Source organism: Melampsora larici-populina, assembly GCF_000204055.1.
Source record: "Melampsora larici-populina 98AG31 unplaced genomic scaffold MELLAscaffold_13, whole genome shotgun sequence".
NCBI classification, from domain to species: Eukaryota; Fungi; Basidiomycota; class Pucciniomycetes; order Pucciniales; family Melampsoraceae; genus Melampsora; species Melampsora laricis-populina.
The window spans coordinates 27,390-45,622 of NW_006768777.1; the positions used below are offsets into that span (position 1 = coordinate 27,390).

Consider the following 18,233-nt stretch of genomic DNA (forward strand, 5'->3'; position numbering starts at 1 on the left):
TCACTTCGTGAGAGAATGTGTGGCCGACAACTCAATCTCTATTCGACATGTTTCCACCAAAGACATGCTAGCGGATATGCTCACCAAACCACTAGGCCGTGTTCTTCTACAATCTCATAGAGAGCGTTTTGGCATAGTGTAATTTTTTTATTTTTCCTTTTTTCTTCTACAATTTTTTTCTTCTCTCTGAGATGTGTTGCACGCAAGGGGGGGTGTTGGGATAGTCAAGTGTCATACGAAGTCCTGTCTAAGATGCGTGACTTTTCCAATGTCCTGTCAAGTCCTGTGTGACTATCTCCTATGTTCTTATTTCATTTCATACTTACATAATATTTCATATTTCATTTCATAACTGTCTGCTTAGCAACTTATGCGTCATGTGACATCTAGCAGTGTAATACTTACTATATAAGCCAACTGGAACAGCGCAGGAAAGGTGCTCTCTCTTCACCTTTCCTTGCTTCTTCTCTTGCTGTTCCACGTAGGCAATAGTTTCATCTTTCACTCGTTATCTTCATTATTTGCAATAACAAAGATCTAAACCTTTCCTTGCTTCTTCTCTTGCTGTTCCAGCTTGCTTCGAACCTAAGCAAGGATCCCCCTCCAGTTGCTACCCAGTCAAAATCCAAGAACACTACAAATCCAGAGATTGGCCTTTTGGGCAAGGAATTTGCAGAGACAATGGCAGACACATAGGGTGATAAAATTTCTGAAGAGTTCCAGCAGGGAAAAAGTGGAGTCAAAGAGGAGGCAGATGGATCCTTGAAATTGAGTGGCTCATTAAGTGGTGAGGGATCAGCCTCTGAAGGGTTGTGAGGATGTGAAGCCAGTGCTGAAAAAATTGAAGAGGTTGAAGAAAATTAAGTGGAGAAAGGTAAAGGGAAGGGCAAGAAGGTATCCTTGTCAGAACCTTCTGGAGACAAAGTAGCTAAATTGGACAGGTTGGATAAGGGGAAGAAGTTTAGAACCTTGATTGGGAAAGATCAAAGGCCATCTGCTTATTTGGACAGATGTACAAGGTGGGTTCTATTCAATGTGTTTGGCTGTTTTGACGCTCCTGGAAGAGATACCTGAAGGGTTCCTGTCAAATCAAGTCTATGAACTTGGAGTTATTTTGACTTGAATTGAAATAAAACTTACTAAAAGTTACAAGTTCAATTCTTGAGGCTTTGTTTCCAGGTTGATGGTGTTGTCTGAGATAAATTCAAGCCAGGATTGTAAGTTATAGCAAATCTAGTTTACTTAACAAATGATATGTACTCACTGAATATTTAAATATTTCAGCCGTCTTTGACCGATGGGTAAGTTATTACACCTATCTCAGGGCAGGTCTAAGTCTACTTAAATCAATTTAAGGAGGCTAAGTCTCTTTATTTCAAAGTGAGATATTAGAATATCTTTGACTGGAGTTCTTAGAGAAATAGAGCTGGGTCTAACAACAGTAAGTCTTCAGGATGGAGAATAAAAGGAATAAGATAACAGAATAGCTGATAGTAACTTAAGCTAGCTAATGGAAAATATATCACTACTTGATAGTAGATAAGGTCTAGTCAAGAAGCAAACTACTTGAGCGCTAGGAATTATTCCAGGTAAAACAGGTCTTTTAAAGTTGTCTGAAGTTTAATGTTAAGGTTATAAGATGAGTCTCTTCTTTTGGCTTGAGAATGAGTCTTTATTTATACTTTTCTCTGTTTCAAAATGCCTAGGTATAGACTTGGATTAGTGGTATTGTTTCTTTTTTGCTAAGGGTTCTTTTGGGACCCTTTCATTTAGTTTGTTGGCTGATGACATACTGGTTTGAATTAGAATTGTGTCATCCAGGGTTGTGTTTCAGGTTTTTGGCCTGCCTTGTTGGTTTTGTTTTTATGCTTAGACCGTTCTGGTCTATGTTTAATAATTCTGGTTTTGACCTGCTTTGTGATTACGTAGCAGGGGGCTTATTTTTAATATCTACTCTTGAAACTTGAGTAGGAGGTGTTATAGTCTTGTTGCAAAGGAAACTGGTGTAGACAGTTTTCTTCTTATGCAAGAATCAAAATTTATTTTTAATATATGTTGTTTTTTTCTAGTGTTATGTGATTTGCATCCCATTGGGATACACTGTTGGATCCTCTAGTCTGACAGTTCCCATGTGGTCCCAAACCCCAGGTGCAGCAATACACATCCTATAGGGTCAGAAGACTCCTAGCTCCAGTGGAATCCATAGTCACCATGTCCATGTGGTGTTTGCCCGTTGACAAGCGCACAGGAGTTGCCTTTGTGCCTCAAAGGCAGTCCGTGTGCGCTTGTCAACGGGCAACTGCCACAAGGACACAGTGAGTAGCATAAGGGATGGTCTAAGTGCTGATTGTGAGGTTGTGTTACAGTGGCTGAACAAGTGTTACTGACTTGGGGATTTTCCGGAAGCAAACCAAACAGTATGGAATGATGGATCTGTTATTGAATGTCAAAATTATCAAGGATTAGGAATGGCTGGATGGCAAGTCACGGGCAACCCAGCACTTGTGACCACAAAAACCAACTTTCCACAGGCAACTTATTGCTTGCATGGCCGTTCATTGTGAACATGCAAGACCCATTGAATGAATGTATTGATTAAGTCAATGGTTGACCCCACCAGCCAGTAAAGCAACACCTTTTTCCAATTGAAGGCCATTAACTGATTGGTAGCTGGCAAAAGCAATCATTGAACACACCATTGTTGCAACCTCACCAAATACAATCAGTGATGCTTTTTTCTTTGTTTGACAAACAGGAAAGAGATTAGCAAAATTTATGAAACCACAAAATAAGTTGACCAATTTTATCACCTGGTTTCACTCAAGTCACACCTTCTGTTGTATCCAATCAATCATCTTCATCTCCTGGCTCCACCTGGTCCATCTGTGCTGTCCTGATTGGGTTTACCAGGCTGATGAGATTGATCAATAGGATCATCCAGATCAGCAGTATCAATATCTTGAGATGTATTATCTAATTCTTGTTCTGAGCTTGATAATGATTCAGAATACCTGGCAATTCTTTGGGACAAAGAAAAAGCCCTCAACTTGGAAGTTGAACCATCATTGGTAGTATCACCTCTGCCTCCTGGTTTGTTGGTTTCACTTGATTTGCCATCTGAATCAGAATGATTGGGTTCAGGTGCATTTCTCAATGGCTTAGCTGATGATCTAAGTTCAGGCTGAGCAGGCTTGGCCCCAGGATGACCTGCAGATAGCCAGGGCCTCATCAGTTGGAATAGAAAATCCATTCCGGCTCTAATTTGTTGACTCCTTTTCTCAGATGCTGTTATGCCAAAGAATTTGGGCTTCACAACATTTGCAGAAACATGAGGTAAGTAATCAAGTCTTCTCCATTGTTTGGAAGCTTGAATGTTGACTATACACTTGGCCTATAATTAACATCATGTGTAACATTTTCAGCACTTTGTGTAAGTCACCCCAAAGTAATATACTCATTTCTGAAAGAATGAAGATCTTCCAAAATGTTCTACAGGTTGGCTTCTTGCAAACAAGGTTTTGAATTGCCATTAAGAAAAGTAAACTCAAAGGCCATCCAATTGGTCTGCCCCAATATCTACAAGACATCTTCATAAGAATGTCTTTGTCTTCTGACATCAAGTAAGTCACAATAACATCCTCAAAAGTAAGATTTGATTTATGTTTTCTCAAGTGGGTGCTCAGTTGAAGGAGGATTTCAACCATCAACAAAATCATAGCAGGGGTGGTGGCCAACATATCCATTCATGAGAAAGATTGTGCAAAAATTGATACCAAACTAAAAACCAAAATTAATGCAAAGAGCTCAACACAGCTGAGTGTGGCCAAAGTGATACTTGAGATGGTTGGGAAGATCAGATTCTCAAATATTCTCATGAGGCTCAAAGAGTGATACACTCATTATTGAAACTTGAGAAGCTTTGAATGAAGGTGAGTGTTCAGCAGCTTGCAAGGAAGCTGAGCTTTGAGCAGGCAGCTTGTGATGGAGTTGATCTTATGATAAAGCTTAACAAAGTTAAGATTATGGATCACTAAGGGGTGAACAAAACCAATAATATTCAAAATCACTTGGCATTTGCAGCAATTATATGAGTGGTTTTCATGCTGCTGTTACTCTCCAGGCCCAAACTTTGAGCTGTTTTTTCGGAGAGGGAAGCGCATTCCTCAGGGAGGAAACATGTACATTATGCAGATTTAGGTGCACATACTTTTGTTTTGGACCATAGAAGAATCCTTGGTGTGGAGAGTGGTAGAAGTCTTTGTAGGACACTCTGCAAAAGCCAAAACCACCAGCTTATGAACTGAAAGAATTTAGATTCCAATGATGTGCAACCTCAGAACAGAAACAAGACTTGGTTTTGTTGACTACAGCATGTGATTGCTGTGCTGCAGTGGCGACGGGAGGAAGAGGAGAAACTGGAGAATTTAGGAAGGATGGTTGGGAATTTGGGGAATTTGAAAACTGAATGGGGTTTGTACCCTTTGTACTTATATGTACAAAGGGTTTCGAAAAAGGGCTTTGAAAATGTATTTATGAAAATCGTGAGACCCGTCGACTCGGAGAAATGTCAAAGGAAACTATTTGATCTCACGGTAGGCAAGATCAAAAAAGAGAAAAAAGGATTTTTTTAGTTTTTGCCAGATGAGGATGGTGATGCGCTCACGCAAAAGAAAAAAAAATTACCGATGATTCTCACAACGGCTGTATTTATGAGAGCCCTCAAAACCAACCAAAAAAGTATATCAGAGATACTTACATATCAGCTTATCTTTGAGTACCTTAGTTGAGATATTTGACGTTTGGAAAATCTGTGGTGGGTCAGACAAGGTCAGACAAGGTCAGACTTAACTGAGTCTCACGCTATCGCAGCTATCGCCGGACCATTGTCATCGAAAGCATCTGTATTAGCGAAGTTCAAGAGTGAGGATGGTGATGCGCTCACGCTCACGCGATATAGATCAAGCCTGAAGGCTATAAAAGCCCCCCCAAGCAATCTCCCTGTGGGCCGCAGGCCACACCTTCATCCACCTCCAGACCCATCATAGCATTCCAATTTTGAACCTATCACCAAGTCCAAACTCCTTTGCAATTCATCTTTATCGGAACAGATTTCAGCTTTCGTTAAGCAGTTCTCACTTCGTATACTATCATGCTTTCACTCAAAATGTTGGTTTTTGTCGCTTTAGCAGGTCAGTGAACTTGTTCGTTTCCCATTCCGTTCAAGTTCATTCAAACTGATTTCTCTGTCAATTCTGTCAGCCATCATCTCTTCTGCTGCTACCGGAGCCGATGAATCGTAAGCCAATTGGACGTCTCTCGTTGTCTCTTAACCTTGAATGCTAAGCAGAGCGAGTCCCAACCAACCTAAATCATCCGCAGTGCCTATCAAAGTCTTCTTCACCCAAGATCTATAGAATCATTACCCGAAGCTTTTACCAAGAGATCGTAAGTGAATATGATTAGCCTCACCTTTATGTGTGTGCTCTCAAGGCTAATCCTCACTCAAATCCGAACCATGACGTGTTAAGTCGTGCTGGAAAGGTTGGCAAAAATCATGGATCGTTACACTGCTCGGTGCCGCCATGTGTTCCATTGTAGTATTAATTCCATCCATTGCAATTTGAATCGGATAAAAACCTAGTGTCCAATGATCATCTTCATCGCATTTCATCAGTACTTTCTAGTTCTTCTCTCATGTTTTGTTGATACATCTTCATTGGCATGAAATGTTTGCATACGTGCACAGAAAATTAAATTGTGTGGTTATACCATGTTTACCATTCTAAATCTACTTTGATATTATGCTCCTTATATTGTGATTAAAACTGGGGATGATGTAATGGAATCCTTCTGACTACTGATCATCGTCATCACGTCTCAGCATCTCTTTTCAGTTTTCTGACTATGTCAACATACCTACGAATATTTGCTACTATCTTCCAGTAATACATTCTGAATCACACCACACTTGAATATGATTTCACTAGTTCCATGGTCTCTTAATTTCTTTCCTGTGCGCAGATTCTAGTATTCTTGTGACTCAAAATGATACTGCTTGACTGGATAGTTAGAAACCTACTGCCATGAGTTTATCTCCCCAATTATTCATATACCCCAGGAAGAACCAAAACTTCCAATCCATTTGCGCAATTTGGACCCAAGAGAACTTGTTCCATCCATGCAAGAATAAAATATAATATAGTAAGAATTCTCACTTTTGCACATATCATCTCTTTCTATCTTTCCTTTAATTCTTGACACACTCCTCTTTATTTAAGACATAATAGATAATGCTGTGTAAGATATTAAATGGTTTTTGACTCTTATTAACTGTGATTTTTTAAGAACATTTTGCATTCAGGTATGAGACCCCGGGCCCTAGTCATTAACATAACTACAATCAACCCCTTGATCTTTAATAACCTTACATGTAGACAATCCTCTTTTATGATAATGCTGTGATGGAGAGATTACCGGGTCTTGAAAGATCTGGGTAGCTTAACCCTTATCTTTATGGTACCATTTGGTAGCCCCTGTAATCCAACCACACCAAGTCCACCTTGAATCAAGGTGTAGGGTGTTTTGTTTGGTACGCCTCGAAGGTGCAGTTAGTCAAGTTAGGCCTGTTCATCTGCTTTGAAGAGAATCTCTTGTCTTTGTCACCATATAGAGTTTAGTCTTGTGTGCCGGCAGTGGAGGTCTTATACAACATCAGGATTGAATGTATGCGCATGGATTTGGTTGTTGATAGGATCTGTTTGCCTATCAATATACTCCTTACTTGAATCATGTAGGCCAATTAAATTATTGAGTTCAAATGAACATCACCTTACTGCATCTATCATTTTGCATCACTTTGATCATACTACTTTGCTTTCACTTCACAATCTAATTACCTAACACATCTTGAATTGTCTATAACTTAATCCCAACAGAAAAACTCCTTAATCCCAAATTATCAAATTATCAAATCATTAAATTATCAAATACTCAAAACCCTTTATCCACTCTATCTCTTTCTCTCTCTTTCTCCCTGTCTCAGTTGATACGCAACTCCAGATGAATTATAAAGTGGAAAAAAATATACAATGTCATGATTTATTCTGTAATGCAGTCACTAGCCTATAAGATATCAAAGCAACCCATAATCATTCCCCCACCAAACAAAGTCCAACAAGAAGACCATAACATTCAAGACCCATGAATCGAATCAGCATATAGAAATCATCAATACCAAAAACAAACCATCAGATTCGAATTAAAACTAAATGGATAGAAACCATAGGGAATGAATTGATTGAAAAAGAAACACTAACCAATCTAATCCTTCTTCTAATCCTTCACCTTTAATTGCACAAGCTTTGAAAATACTCCATTGACGGTTTTTCAATGTATCAAGTCCTAATCCTTCGGAAACTTCAGCAGCTGTTAAAGCATTCGGTTGATCCTAAAAAGCGTTTCTCAAAGAAAACCAAAACCAAAACCAAAACCAACATCAACATCTGGAATCAAAACAAGAAAGAAAGAAAAACGGTCAAGAGGAAGAAGAAAAAGAACCTGTTTGTTTGCAAATACTAAAAGTTTAGCATCGGTTAATTCATCTTCACTTAACATTGATAATAATTCGGCTTTCGCTACGGGTAATCTATCACGATCATTTGAATCTACTACATATATTACAGCTTGAGTATTTGAATAATAACATCTCCAATAAGGTCTGATCGAAGTTTGACCACCTAAATCCCACTGAAAACCAAACCAAAACCAAAAAAACAAAAACAAATCAGTTTTTCTTTTTTCTTTTTCACTTTTGTTTTGGGTTTTTGAGGGTTTTAAAGAAGGAATGGTAAATTGACTTACTACTTGAAATTTGATGTTTTTATATTGTACTGTTTCTACATTAAAACCGATGGTTGGAATCGTTGAAACGACTTCACCAATTTGAATTCTATAAAGAATTGTAGTTTTACCAGCCGAATCTATTCCGAAGAAAAAAAGAAAAAAAAGGATATCATTAACAAAATCTTTTAACTTATATCGATCAATGCTTTTTTTTCTTGGTCTTGTTCTTGGTTTTTGTTCTTTTGCTTTTGTTTTGTCATTTGTGTCTTTTTTTTTGATAGAAATCTAACCTAATCCTAACATTAAAATTCTGATTTCAGATTGACGAGAAAAGATTGATGAAATCTTTCCAAAGACCGATGAGAATGCGATTCCCATGTTTTGCGATTCGATTTGAATGAATCCAAGTTGATGAATGATGACTGTTTAATGATGAATGGTTTTTGAAGTTGAAGTGTCGTTTGATTCAGCGATACAAGTTCAAGTTAGATTGGTTTAAAGTTTGAATGGGTTTCCCTTTGAACATGAACAGAAACTTGAAACTTCAAATTTCAAATTCTTAAAACAATTCAGATTACTAAGCTTTTCAAACATCATTTTTATACATTTTCTTAAATTAAATTGTAAAGCTGAGCTGATCTTCAAGGACAAAGAGATAATTCCTGAATCTGATCCTTTGGAATACCTTGAAATGGTGTTTGAAGAGTTATGCGGAAAAGTCGATCGATATATAACTTGGCTTCATGCATCCCTTGATCGAGGTTCGAACATAGAAGAGATCAGCTTCACTACATATACACCTCAACGGAAAGATCGGTATCCATTCTGGCCTTTTGGCTTAGATCAAGTGTAGTATCTGTTCTTATCAGTGTAATTACTGGTATTGGTTCATCGAACCAATCAATTAATTACTCTTATCTTTGAATGCCCTCGACTGCTCCCTGGCTTGCCAGCGTGGTTGAGACGATGGCCTTGGGCTTACACTACCCCCTAGTGCTGTCAGGCAAAACCTCCTTTTTGTTGTGGCCAACATCATTTTGTTTTTACTTCTGGATGTAAATGTTGGTTTCAATTCAAGAAAATTTGAATTGAGAAAGCAGTATGTGCAAGTTACTATGTATACTGGTGATTGGTGCAAGGCTCAGGATTGATTATTCTAATCTCAATCAAATCAAAGCTTACTGTGAGTGAAGTTGATCACATGGATCAGGGTGTGAAGGTTTGACAAGACCAATCTTGAATTATACCTCAAAGAACTTGTGTCAAGTGATCAAATACTCAGTCAACTTTAGAATCTAATCATCTTCAGTTGTCAAATTGTAATGTGGTCCAAGCAGTTCAAATAATTGCATTCACCAGACTTTTGAAACAATTTTAATTTGAGTTCAACTCAGAAACACAAAGGAGAGGGATGTCTTGTTGGGGTTTTGAAGAAAGATAGCTGTCTCACAAAATCTATATAAACTCAAGCTTTTTCATCTCTTATTTTGATCATTTGACAATCCAACAACAAGATTTGAAAAAAAAAGTTTTATAGGTTTTTTTGGACTTTGGTGAAACATCCCCCTTTCTGGACCAAGAAACCACCATGTCCACTAGAGAGGCTCTCTACGTCAAGAACGTCACCCATTACAAAGGAGCCCCTTTGTAGTACATTGTGATCTCAACATTGAGAACGTCTCTGGCGGACGCAGTGAACGGCAACACTGCTTCTTCTTCTGGGCCATTGAATCTGGAAAGAGAGGTTATATTTGACCTTTCTTTGAATTTCCCATTGTGTGTAGTGAGATTCTTGTAGGAGTGCTTTTGACAGATCTTGAAGGGTTCAATGAAAAGAACCACAGTTAATTCGTTTGTAAAATTGAGGACTTCTTATGCTCATGGAGATGCATCCATCCAGATTTATTTGATCTAATCCATATGAATCTGTTTTGGCAACATATCAACAATCATGTTGTGGGTGCGTCCTTTTTGAAAGGGGACACCCAGGCGCAATAAAACTCCATTAGACTGGCGCAGGCGCAAGTGGGGCGCGTCAGGCGCACCCTTTGCCCCCAAAAAAGTAGAAAAAAACGGAAAAAATCTTCTACGTCAGCAGAGGCTAGTATTACAATGCCAGCAGATACATAGTTGCCAATAAAAGAATTCTAGTCATTGATTGCAAGGTAGATTGCAAGAGATATCACGGTCAAAGGAAGTCAACTGCGACTCTATATGCATGAAACTCTTACAGCAAGTTGCTTACATCTTTTGGACAAGACTCTGTCTGTCAAGTGACAACAGCTCAGAGTGAGGTAGACTGTTGGACCAATATATCAATACATACTTCCATGTTGGTACTTCTTTGATGGATGTGAAGTAGGTGGAGACTGAGTAGGGGAACTGTTGGAACGCTTGACACCATTTGAGCTTCAGGAAAGCCTCTCATTCAAAATTCTCTACATGGTCCTGAAGATTGTATGATATATTTTGATTGCAGTCTACATCACAAATGGCACAGTTGTTAAAAAGTTTATGAAATCCAATTCGATGATTTCAGTTGCCGAGTCATTGCAACTTGATACAATTTGGTATCTTCTCGTGCTCAGGTCTTTATGCTCAAATTCTTTCCGAAAAAGTGTATCATAGAGATGTCATACGGATCAATAAACCCGATCAGCTGATCAATATAATGCTGGATGATTCCTTTGATCAATATGGTTCCAATTGAGTTTGTGCAGATGAAATGATGAGTGTTAAAGTGATCTGGAAGTGCATCAAAGCTTTGCCTGCTAAAACTAAAAATGACCCGCGGACACCCGTAGCGTAACGGCTTTTACCGGTAACCGGATGATAACCGAAGATTACATGTTGATTTACATGTGTTGGACCCCAAAACTTAAATGCTCATCAAATCACTCCTGTGATCGATGATGACGATGTTCGACTATATCAATCGAGTCGTTGATTAAGTATTGCTACCTCGTCAAACTTATCACCTTCAGTCCACACCTTTCTCGCATTCTCCTAACTGAAAAAAATGGCCAACTCAAAACCTATCGGTAAGTGGTCTGGTCATATATTCACTGATATGGAGTTCCTTGTAGTTTCATGACCTGACATCTCGTGTCTTCTTTTCTGATCATATATCACAGATTGCTTTTCAGCCATTCCCCTTGCGCCACCTGACGCCATCTTTCAACTTACTGCCGCATACAAAGCTGATACCTTTGATAAAAAGGTTAACTTGGGTGTAGGCGCTTACCGGGATGATTCTGGTAAACCATGGGTACTTCCGGTAGTCAAAAAAGTCGGTATATCTCATCATTGTTTGGGTTGCACAAGTGACTAATAGATCATATTCTTGATCCGATCAGGTCAAGCAAGCTTTAGCAGATGATGAAACTCTCGATCATGAATATCAACCTATCACCGGCATTCCTAGTTTTGTCTCGGCCAGCGCTGCCTTGATCTTGGGAAAGGATAGTAAGGCATTGCAAGAGAAGAGGTATGTTCAACTTTCCTTTTTGTTCATCGTACTATAAGATCTCGTGTTGTTCCTAACAGTCTTTAATTTTGTCTTTAGAGTCGCCACAGCGCAGACTATCTCGGGAACTGGTGCTAATCATCTAGGTGGACTCTTCTTGGCCAAGTTTTACGAACCATGGCAATCAAAACCGGCCAGTGAACGAGTAGTTTATCTTTCCAATCCAACTTGGGGTCAGTGATTTGTACGCAAACATAGTGAGATCCAGGACCTAACGTCAAGTAACTTTTATCTGGACATGCACTTGATACATTCTCCAAATGATCGATAGCAAACCACAAGGCCATCTTTGCAAATATCGGACTTACCACCAAGGATTACCCGTATTACAATCCTAAAACTATTGGCTTGGATTACGATGGCTTTCTCAAGTCCTTAGACACTGCACCACACGCGTCTGTCTTTTTGCTTCACGCGTGTGCACATAACCCGACTGGTGTAGATCCGACTCGAGAACAATGGGCACAAATCGCGGACGTTTTCTTGGCCAAGGGTCATTATGCGTTTTTCGATTGTGCTTACCAAGGTTTCGCGTCTGGAAACCTCGATAATGATGCATGGGCAGTCCGATACTTTGTGGATCGTAAAGTGCCTTTGTTAGTTTGTCAGAGCTTTGCGAAGAATGCGGGGTTGTATGGGGAACGAATAGGATGTTTGGGTGTGGTATGTAAGTCAGAGGAAGAGACTTCACGCGTTCAAAGTCAGATTAGTGTACTACAAAGAAGTGAAATCTCGAACCCGCCAGCCTATGGTGCCCGAATCGTAAGTTTGGTTCCTCTGAAATATAAGAATGATCTACTGGTTGGTGGGATTGGCCATTGACTAACATCCACCTGATCTGATGTTTCAGGTATCAAGTATCTTGAATGATTCCAATAATTTTGAGCAATGGAAAAAGGATGTTAAAACAATGGCGGATCGAATTATTACTATGCGTCAAACTTTACGTAAACTACTAGAGGAGAAACATCAGACACCTGGATCATGGGATCATATCACTCGTCAGATTGGAATGTTCTCGTAAGCCTAGGCTTATCGTTTGATCTAATGGATGTGAGTTCGGTGGAATGTGACACTGATTTAGTTTGGTTTTTAACTGCCGTCATTACATTGGCCTCGAAGGTTTACTGGACTTACACCCGAACAAGTGACTGCGATGGTCAATAAGGGACATATCTACATGACTGGAAATGGTCGGATTTCTATGGCGTAAGTCAAGAGCTTCAGGATCCTCGACCAATGTTGAGAATGTGAATTGATTTTTTTGTGATGCTCTTGGGTTGTTTATCAGAGGTTTGAATAATAACAATGTGGAATATGTAGCGGAATGTATGGATAAAGCCGTACGAAGTAAACTTTGAAATGTAGTGAGGGTTAGAGGATGTAAGAAGCATTCCAATGAGTTTTTTTCAAATAACTTGAAAGGTAAGAATCAAAAGTAAAAGGTTTGGCCATCATTATAATTTCAGCAGATAAAGAAATCTCAACTTTATCACCCCAAATAAAAATAAAAATATATATAAATTCAATGTTGTTTTTACAAAGTTTTGATTATTTTTTTTGAGAAGGGAATGTGTGTTGTTGATTTATCAAAGGGTATAATTAGATTATTCTTAAATTTTCTTTTGTATCAAAGGATTTTAAATGTATGAGAGTGCTTCATGATATTTTTAGTATTTTGAGGAATGTGTTTTGATTTTGAAGTTTGAATGATTTCTTTTCATTATCCCCTCTCTTTAAAGTTTGATAAACTGATCTGTGGTACTACTATGTAGTAATTCAAATTAAGATTACTTTAAATTTCATCTCTCAACTTGAAGGTAGTATTTACTGATTTGTAGCATGCGTGATCAGATTTTGATATTAAATTGAATAAAGGTAAATCTGGAAGACCCACTCTTCGAGCCAAAAGCTTGGCGCTTCTGTCTTTAAGACTAAGTCGACACATCTTGATTTCAGGTCACACAGCAGCTAAAGCCTGCTACTTCTGCACAACAGCTGCGGGAATTGTCCTAAATGTTGAACATTTTTTCAACAAAAAACCAGATGGATAAATAACACCATAGGCTAGGCACCAACTTAAGGCCCTAAGTTAGCTTACCTTTTGTTAGGTACCTAACCTGTCACTATGTCGATGTCCGAGGTTTCGGACCCGAGATTACTTCGGATTTCACAATCCGAGGAAAATAGTTGGCTGTGCTTATTCAAGGCTGTCAAACATGCAGACCGTTCTTTTGACCGAGGATGTACTAACTTAACTAAGTCACACCCCTGCGAGAATTGGGACTTGTGTGAAGTTAGGAGGATGTACTAGCGGTATTCTACACTGAGTCTAGACTCAAGCATTCCAAGTGTGGCTATTCTAGATATAGGCCGCAAAATTCCGTTATGATGAAGCTGTTCGATGAATCAAAGCATGTCTTGAAACATGTACCCAATTTACTCATGTAACCACGGATAACCGACATGACATCTGGTATTCTTTGACGAAACATTATTCATATACCAATTTGGAACGCTCAAAAGGACCAAGAGTCTGTTTGTATATTGTACCAATCCATAAATAACTACTGCACCACAAAACAAGCGAAAGAAACCCCAATCCACCTTGAATACAAACACACAGTCTCTACAACCAAAGATTATGCGCAAGTATACGTAGATGATCAAGTCAAAAATGATCCAAAAGATAAAGAAAGTACTAATCACATCACTAGATAATCGGCATAAAAAGAGAGCCCTATAAAAGACTGTAGTCAATACAGATGAATCGGAGGTCGGATAAGGTGAAACTAAAGTTGGACCGGCAAAACAAATGAGGTGATGCTCAGCTGTAATAATGTAAAAAGACCACAGAAAATAAAGGGCCTATGGTTGGTATAGCAAAGTAGACTAGCAGAAATCTTCAAAGCTGTTTCAAAATTGTGATGAGTAGGAAAGCCGAACGGAAAGTCAAAGAACGAGAGCGTGAAAGATTTCGTGCCAAATGTTGGTGTGAATTTGTAGCGAGGGTAAGACTTGAATTGGACGTTGATAAGTAAAAAGTTTGTATACGTTTTGGCGTGTCCATATTGAAAGAGTGTGACAAATTGGCTCTGGATTGATTCGGTTCTTAGACTTGAGCAGCTGGAGAGCCATGCTTTTCGTTCGAGAAAGGATCGAGGTTACCGACCGGTACGCGCGCAGGCTCTACTCGACTGTGTCGTCCAGTCCATCCTAGAGATTTCTTTCCGGCTTCGCCGGGCCAGAAGTACTCGAATCGAGCAGCTGGAGAGGACCATACAGACTTATTATGTACTTTGCGCCGGATGGTTTGGTAGATAGCTGAAGTAAGGAGTAATCCGAAGGGTATCGTGATCGCTAGCCAGCAAAGCCAAGCCGAGACAAAGATTGAAATATAACCTCTGCATATGAAGAATTTACCCTAGACATAGCAACAGATATCTTGAGGGTTAGCGTTTGGTACAAGTGGCAAGGGAGCGGTAGGCTTACGCAGCTGGTCATGAGACCTGGGGTAGATTGATGTAAAGACGCAACGCCACCTGATACAACGCAATGGAGAGATTAGTATCTGGCATCGATACCCTAACGAGACGTGAGACGAAAAAAGCTAACCAAAGGTCATCAAGGACAAAGCCCCAGTCCAAATGGTTTCTTGAAGGACCGTTCTCATGAAGCTGAAGCCATATAGTCCCACATACTCATCACTTGGTAGCCAAGCCATGCCGAGGACGATCATCATCACAACGCTGGCAGTGAGTAGTTCAGGTATGGCATGTAAGAAGCTTCCATAGTACATCTTGATCGAGTAGGCAAGCACGACCGAAGTGGAAGCGAGTAAAAAGATTGATAGGGCGACGAGAGCGACGTGGCAGCATACTCTGAGTTTGTGGACGTTCAAGATCGATCGATGCGAAGTCCAAGAGTTGAGTTGGTTAAACATGACGAATTCGCGAAAAGGTTGGGTGGTATGAAATGGTCTGAAAGGTGGACAAGCAAGTAAGCGAGGATGGATGTCGTTTTGAAGTGCGGTGATTGATGAATTTGTATAATGAAAGAAAGTGAGAGGACTTGTCAGCCAAATGAGATGGTCGCCTTTATGTATGTTAGATGACGAGCTGCGCAAGATAGGCAAATAACGTCACCTGAAATGCACTTGTGCCTGGTTTAAAGGTAAATTCGATTCGAAATCAGGGCAGGCGGCTTGACACACAGTTGTTGATTAAATCTGGCCGTAGGGTTATGAATTAACATCTATCTGAACAGCTGGATACAAGAGTTTAGGCAGACATACCGATAGAGAAACATAAGTTTTACATTGGATGAAAGGGGTTGGAATCCCTCAGAAAACTCAAATTGGTGCCTCCTGTCTGTATTTGCTGCGATGCAATTATGAAGATTGACCTTAATAGTCCTTACAGCTGACTGCGGTACAGATAAGCTGACGTATTGGTGACTGCAAAGAAATGCGTGCTTTGGTAAGTAGATAAATCGCAGTCATGCAGAGTCATGCCTGAAAGGCTCTTTCTTGAATGCGAGTGAAGATCTTGTCAATCACCGTGAACGATTTGGAATCGTGGGATTGAACAGAGGCAAGGTCACAGCTGTACCCGGGAGGACCACCAAACTCAATAAGTCCTCCCTCTGGCGAGGAAGGACCACAGGCCGTTTGAAGTGTTTGACTTGACGGAAACTCGATTCTCAACCCGAGACGTTTACGTGCATGTTTTGCATGTCGCACCTTTTTAAACTCTGCTGTTCCAACTCCACACGACCTTGGCCGCAAGGCACATACCACATACATACAGTCGTTTTCAAAAAGCTTGCCGAAACTTGCCCGCAAAACTCGAGCAATTTGGCGGTGAATTAGCGGCAAGCTTTTTGAAAACGACTGTACATATCAGGCGAGGTTCTGGCTGGTTTGAGAGATTTCAGTCAGCATAAAACCATTCAAAACCAGGTATGGACCTTGCTGGACCTTGCATTCGTGAAAAATGCCCTCATTTATACTGACTTTCACCCATCGTTTGAATCTCAGGAGGGCGCAGCAAGCTAGGATACAACACATTTCGTATATTACTTTTGCTAAAAAGCTTGGTCCAAAAGAGAAAAAATAAAACAGAATTAGACCCAGAATTCCACCGCAGCAGTCACAACGCAGCAGAGAGAAAAAAGTTTTAGGGTGCTCAGACAACCACGCCTCGCCAGATCCCACTGGCACTACCCCTTGTGCTGCTCACAAACCGATTGCTTTGCCTGCACTCCCTCTCCCTCTGTCATCTTCACCACCCACTGCACACGATCCAGACAAACCAAGCAATGGATTCCTCAAGATTTCTCAACTCAGAAAGGACTTTCCAAGGCTACGATACTACATCTTATAACAATGCTAAGAGATGTAGGCCCTCGATGACCAAGAAACAAAACGCTGCTCGACAAGGAAAGCAGTCATCTGTTGTGTGAAACTCTACAGTGTTCCTCCTATGTTGATAACGAGCATTTGTTCAAAAATTAAACAAAGACATGATGTTGAAGCTTTAGTACCTTACATATCTTCAACCTGTCCAGTACCAAGCCGGATAACAAAAGTCTGAGATTGAATACCTTATGAAAGCTATATCCAAAATGCGAGTGAATTTTCAAGGTAACTGAGGTTGACAGGATCATCGATGGATTATGAACGATATCAAGACCGATCCCTTTGAATCTGCTATGAGACAATCATATGATTGCGAGTTGAGAACAATCTCATATCTCTTATGAGGTCAATAAAACTAAGAAATCATGGGGTTTGAATAAGTCATCCAAATCCATTCAATTTGTCTATGGTCCTATGAACGAGCTGAAAAATCATCTCAGTTCTCTCAAAGACATTCAAAATCCAAAGATCGACTGGTTTTGCTCAGTCAAAACCAATTGACCTTCTTTGTTCCTGTGGAAGAGATTGTGAACAATCTCAGCTCTCTGATGTAATCTAGAGACTGATTTTGTTGAGAAAATCCAAGTCGATCGATTTGCTTGTGATCCTATGAAGAAGATTGAAACAATCTCAATTTTCACATCAATCTTATCTATAATTTCTTGATTCCAATTCCTATACAATGACAAGCATCTCTGAAAACAATTCATCTATTATAGAAAATCTAGCTCGTTAATTCAGCTGTAAAGATCTTATGAGCTGCCTTCCGGATCCGTTCAACTGGATTTGACCTAGATGATGAAACTTGTGATCTTCAAACATCAAACTTCAACACATACTGCAAACTCAATAGTGTTCAACTCGGGACAGTGTGGTGGTAGGTATTGAAGAAGGATACCTAGAGACAATATTAGAGATCATCAGTGAGTTGAATGAAATGAACTGAAAAGAGAAATGGGAGGAATTGAAGCAGTAGAGTGTATCTTGTTCCTTACATTAGTGAGCAAAACGAAGTCATCGACAGGGATTTGAGGGATATGAAAAATTGTTGGTGGCAGTGGGGTAATCAAAAGGATGGAACAGATGGGAGCTTGAGCGCACCCTAAAACTTTTTTCTCTCTGCTGCGTTGTAACTGCTGCGGTGAAATTTGTTTTTATTTTTTCTCGATCGGGCCAAGCTTTTTAGCAAAAGTAATACTACCTTTGCTAAAAAGGTTGACCGGGTCGACCGCACAACAGAAGACAAGAAAGGCCAAATTTCGCCGCAGCCTGCTGCGAAGCCGCTGCGCAGCTTGCAGAATCCAAAATCCACCCGATCACAAATCTTCATACGATCGACATGAACTGCCGCTTTCTGGCTTTGTAATGTCTTGGGATTGATCATAAAGCACATATATCTAGCTCATTATGTTGAATCAAGCGTACAGTCAGTTTTTCAGTGGAGTG

General features: G+C 39.8%; 4 protein-coding genes across 4 annotated transcripts; 1 reads left to right on the forward strand and 3 right to left on the reverse strand.

Annotated features, from left to right (window-relative positions):
* Positions 1–2,857: 2,857 nt before the first annotated feature.
* On the reverse strand, positions 2,858–3,743 carry MELLADRAFT_105285 (uncharacterized protein; the record flags this gene model as incomplete). Its single annotated transcript, XM_007408819.1, has 2 exons — positions 2,858–3,391; positions 3,513–3,743. The coding sequence occupies 2 exons, from the start codon at positions 3,741–3,743 to the stop codon at positions 2,858–2,860; spliced, it is 765 nt and encodes a 254-aa protein (XP_007408881.1).
* Positions 3,744–7,227: 3,484 nt separating this feature from the next.
* Positions 7,228–8,220, reverse strand: MELLADRAFT_105286 (uncharacterized protein; the record flags this gene model as incomplete). The annotated part of the gene is made up of 5 exons (XM_007408818.1): positions 7,228–7,264; positions 7,317–7,447; positions 7,558–7,746; positions 7,861–7,979; positions 8,133–8,220. 5 exons carry the CDS (start codon positions 8,218–8,220, stop codon positions 7,228–7,230), a joined length of 564 nt encoding a protein of 187 aa, XP_007408880.1.
* A 2,555-nt stretch (positions 8,221–10,775) lies between these two features.
* MELLADRAFT_42972 (uncharacterized protein) lies at positions 10,776–13,168 on the forward strand (the record flags this gene model as incomplete). The annotated part of the gene is made up of 8 exons (XM_007408553.1): positions 10,776–10,883; positions 10,977–11,131; positions 11,199–11,329; positions 11,408–11,541; positions 11,640–12,130; positions 12,219–12,388; positions 12,491–12,577; positions 12,660–13,168. The coding sequence occupies 8 exons, from the start codon at positions 10,862–10,864 to the stop codon at positions 12,727–12,729; spliced, it is 1,260 nt and encodes a 419-aa protein (XP_007408615.1).
* Positions 13,169–13,877: 709 nt separating this feature from the next.
* Positions 13,878–15,591, reverse strand: MELLADRAFT_71541 (uncharacterized protein; the record flags this gene model as incomplete). Its single annotated transcript, XM_007408817.1, has 4 exons — positions 13,878–14,792; positions 14,861–14,910; positions 14,984–15,348; positions 15,514–15,591. The coding sequence occupies 3 exons, from the start codon at positions 15,309–15,311 to the stop codon at positions 14,481–14,483; spliced, it is 690 nt and encodes a 229-aa protein (XP_007408879.1).
* Between the last annotated feature and the right edge of the window lie 2,642 nt (positions 15,592–18,233).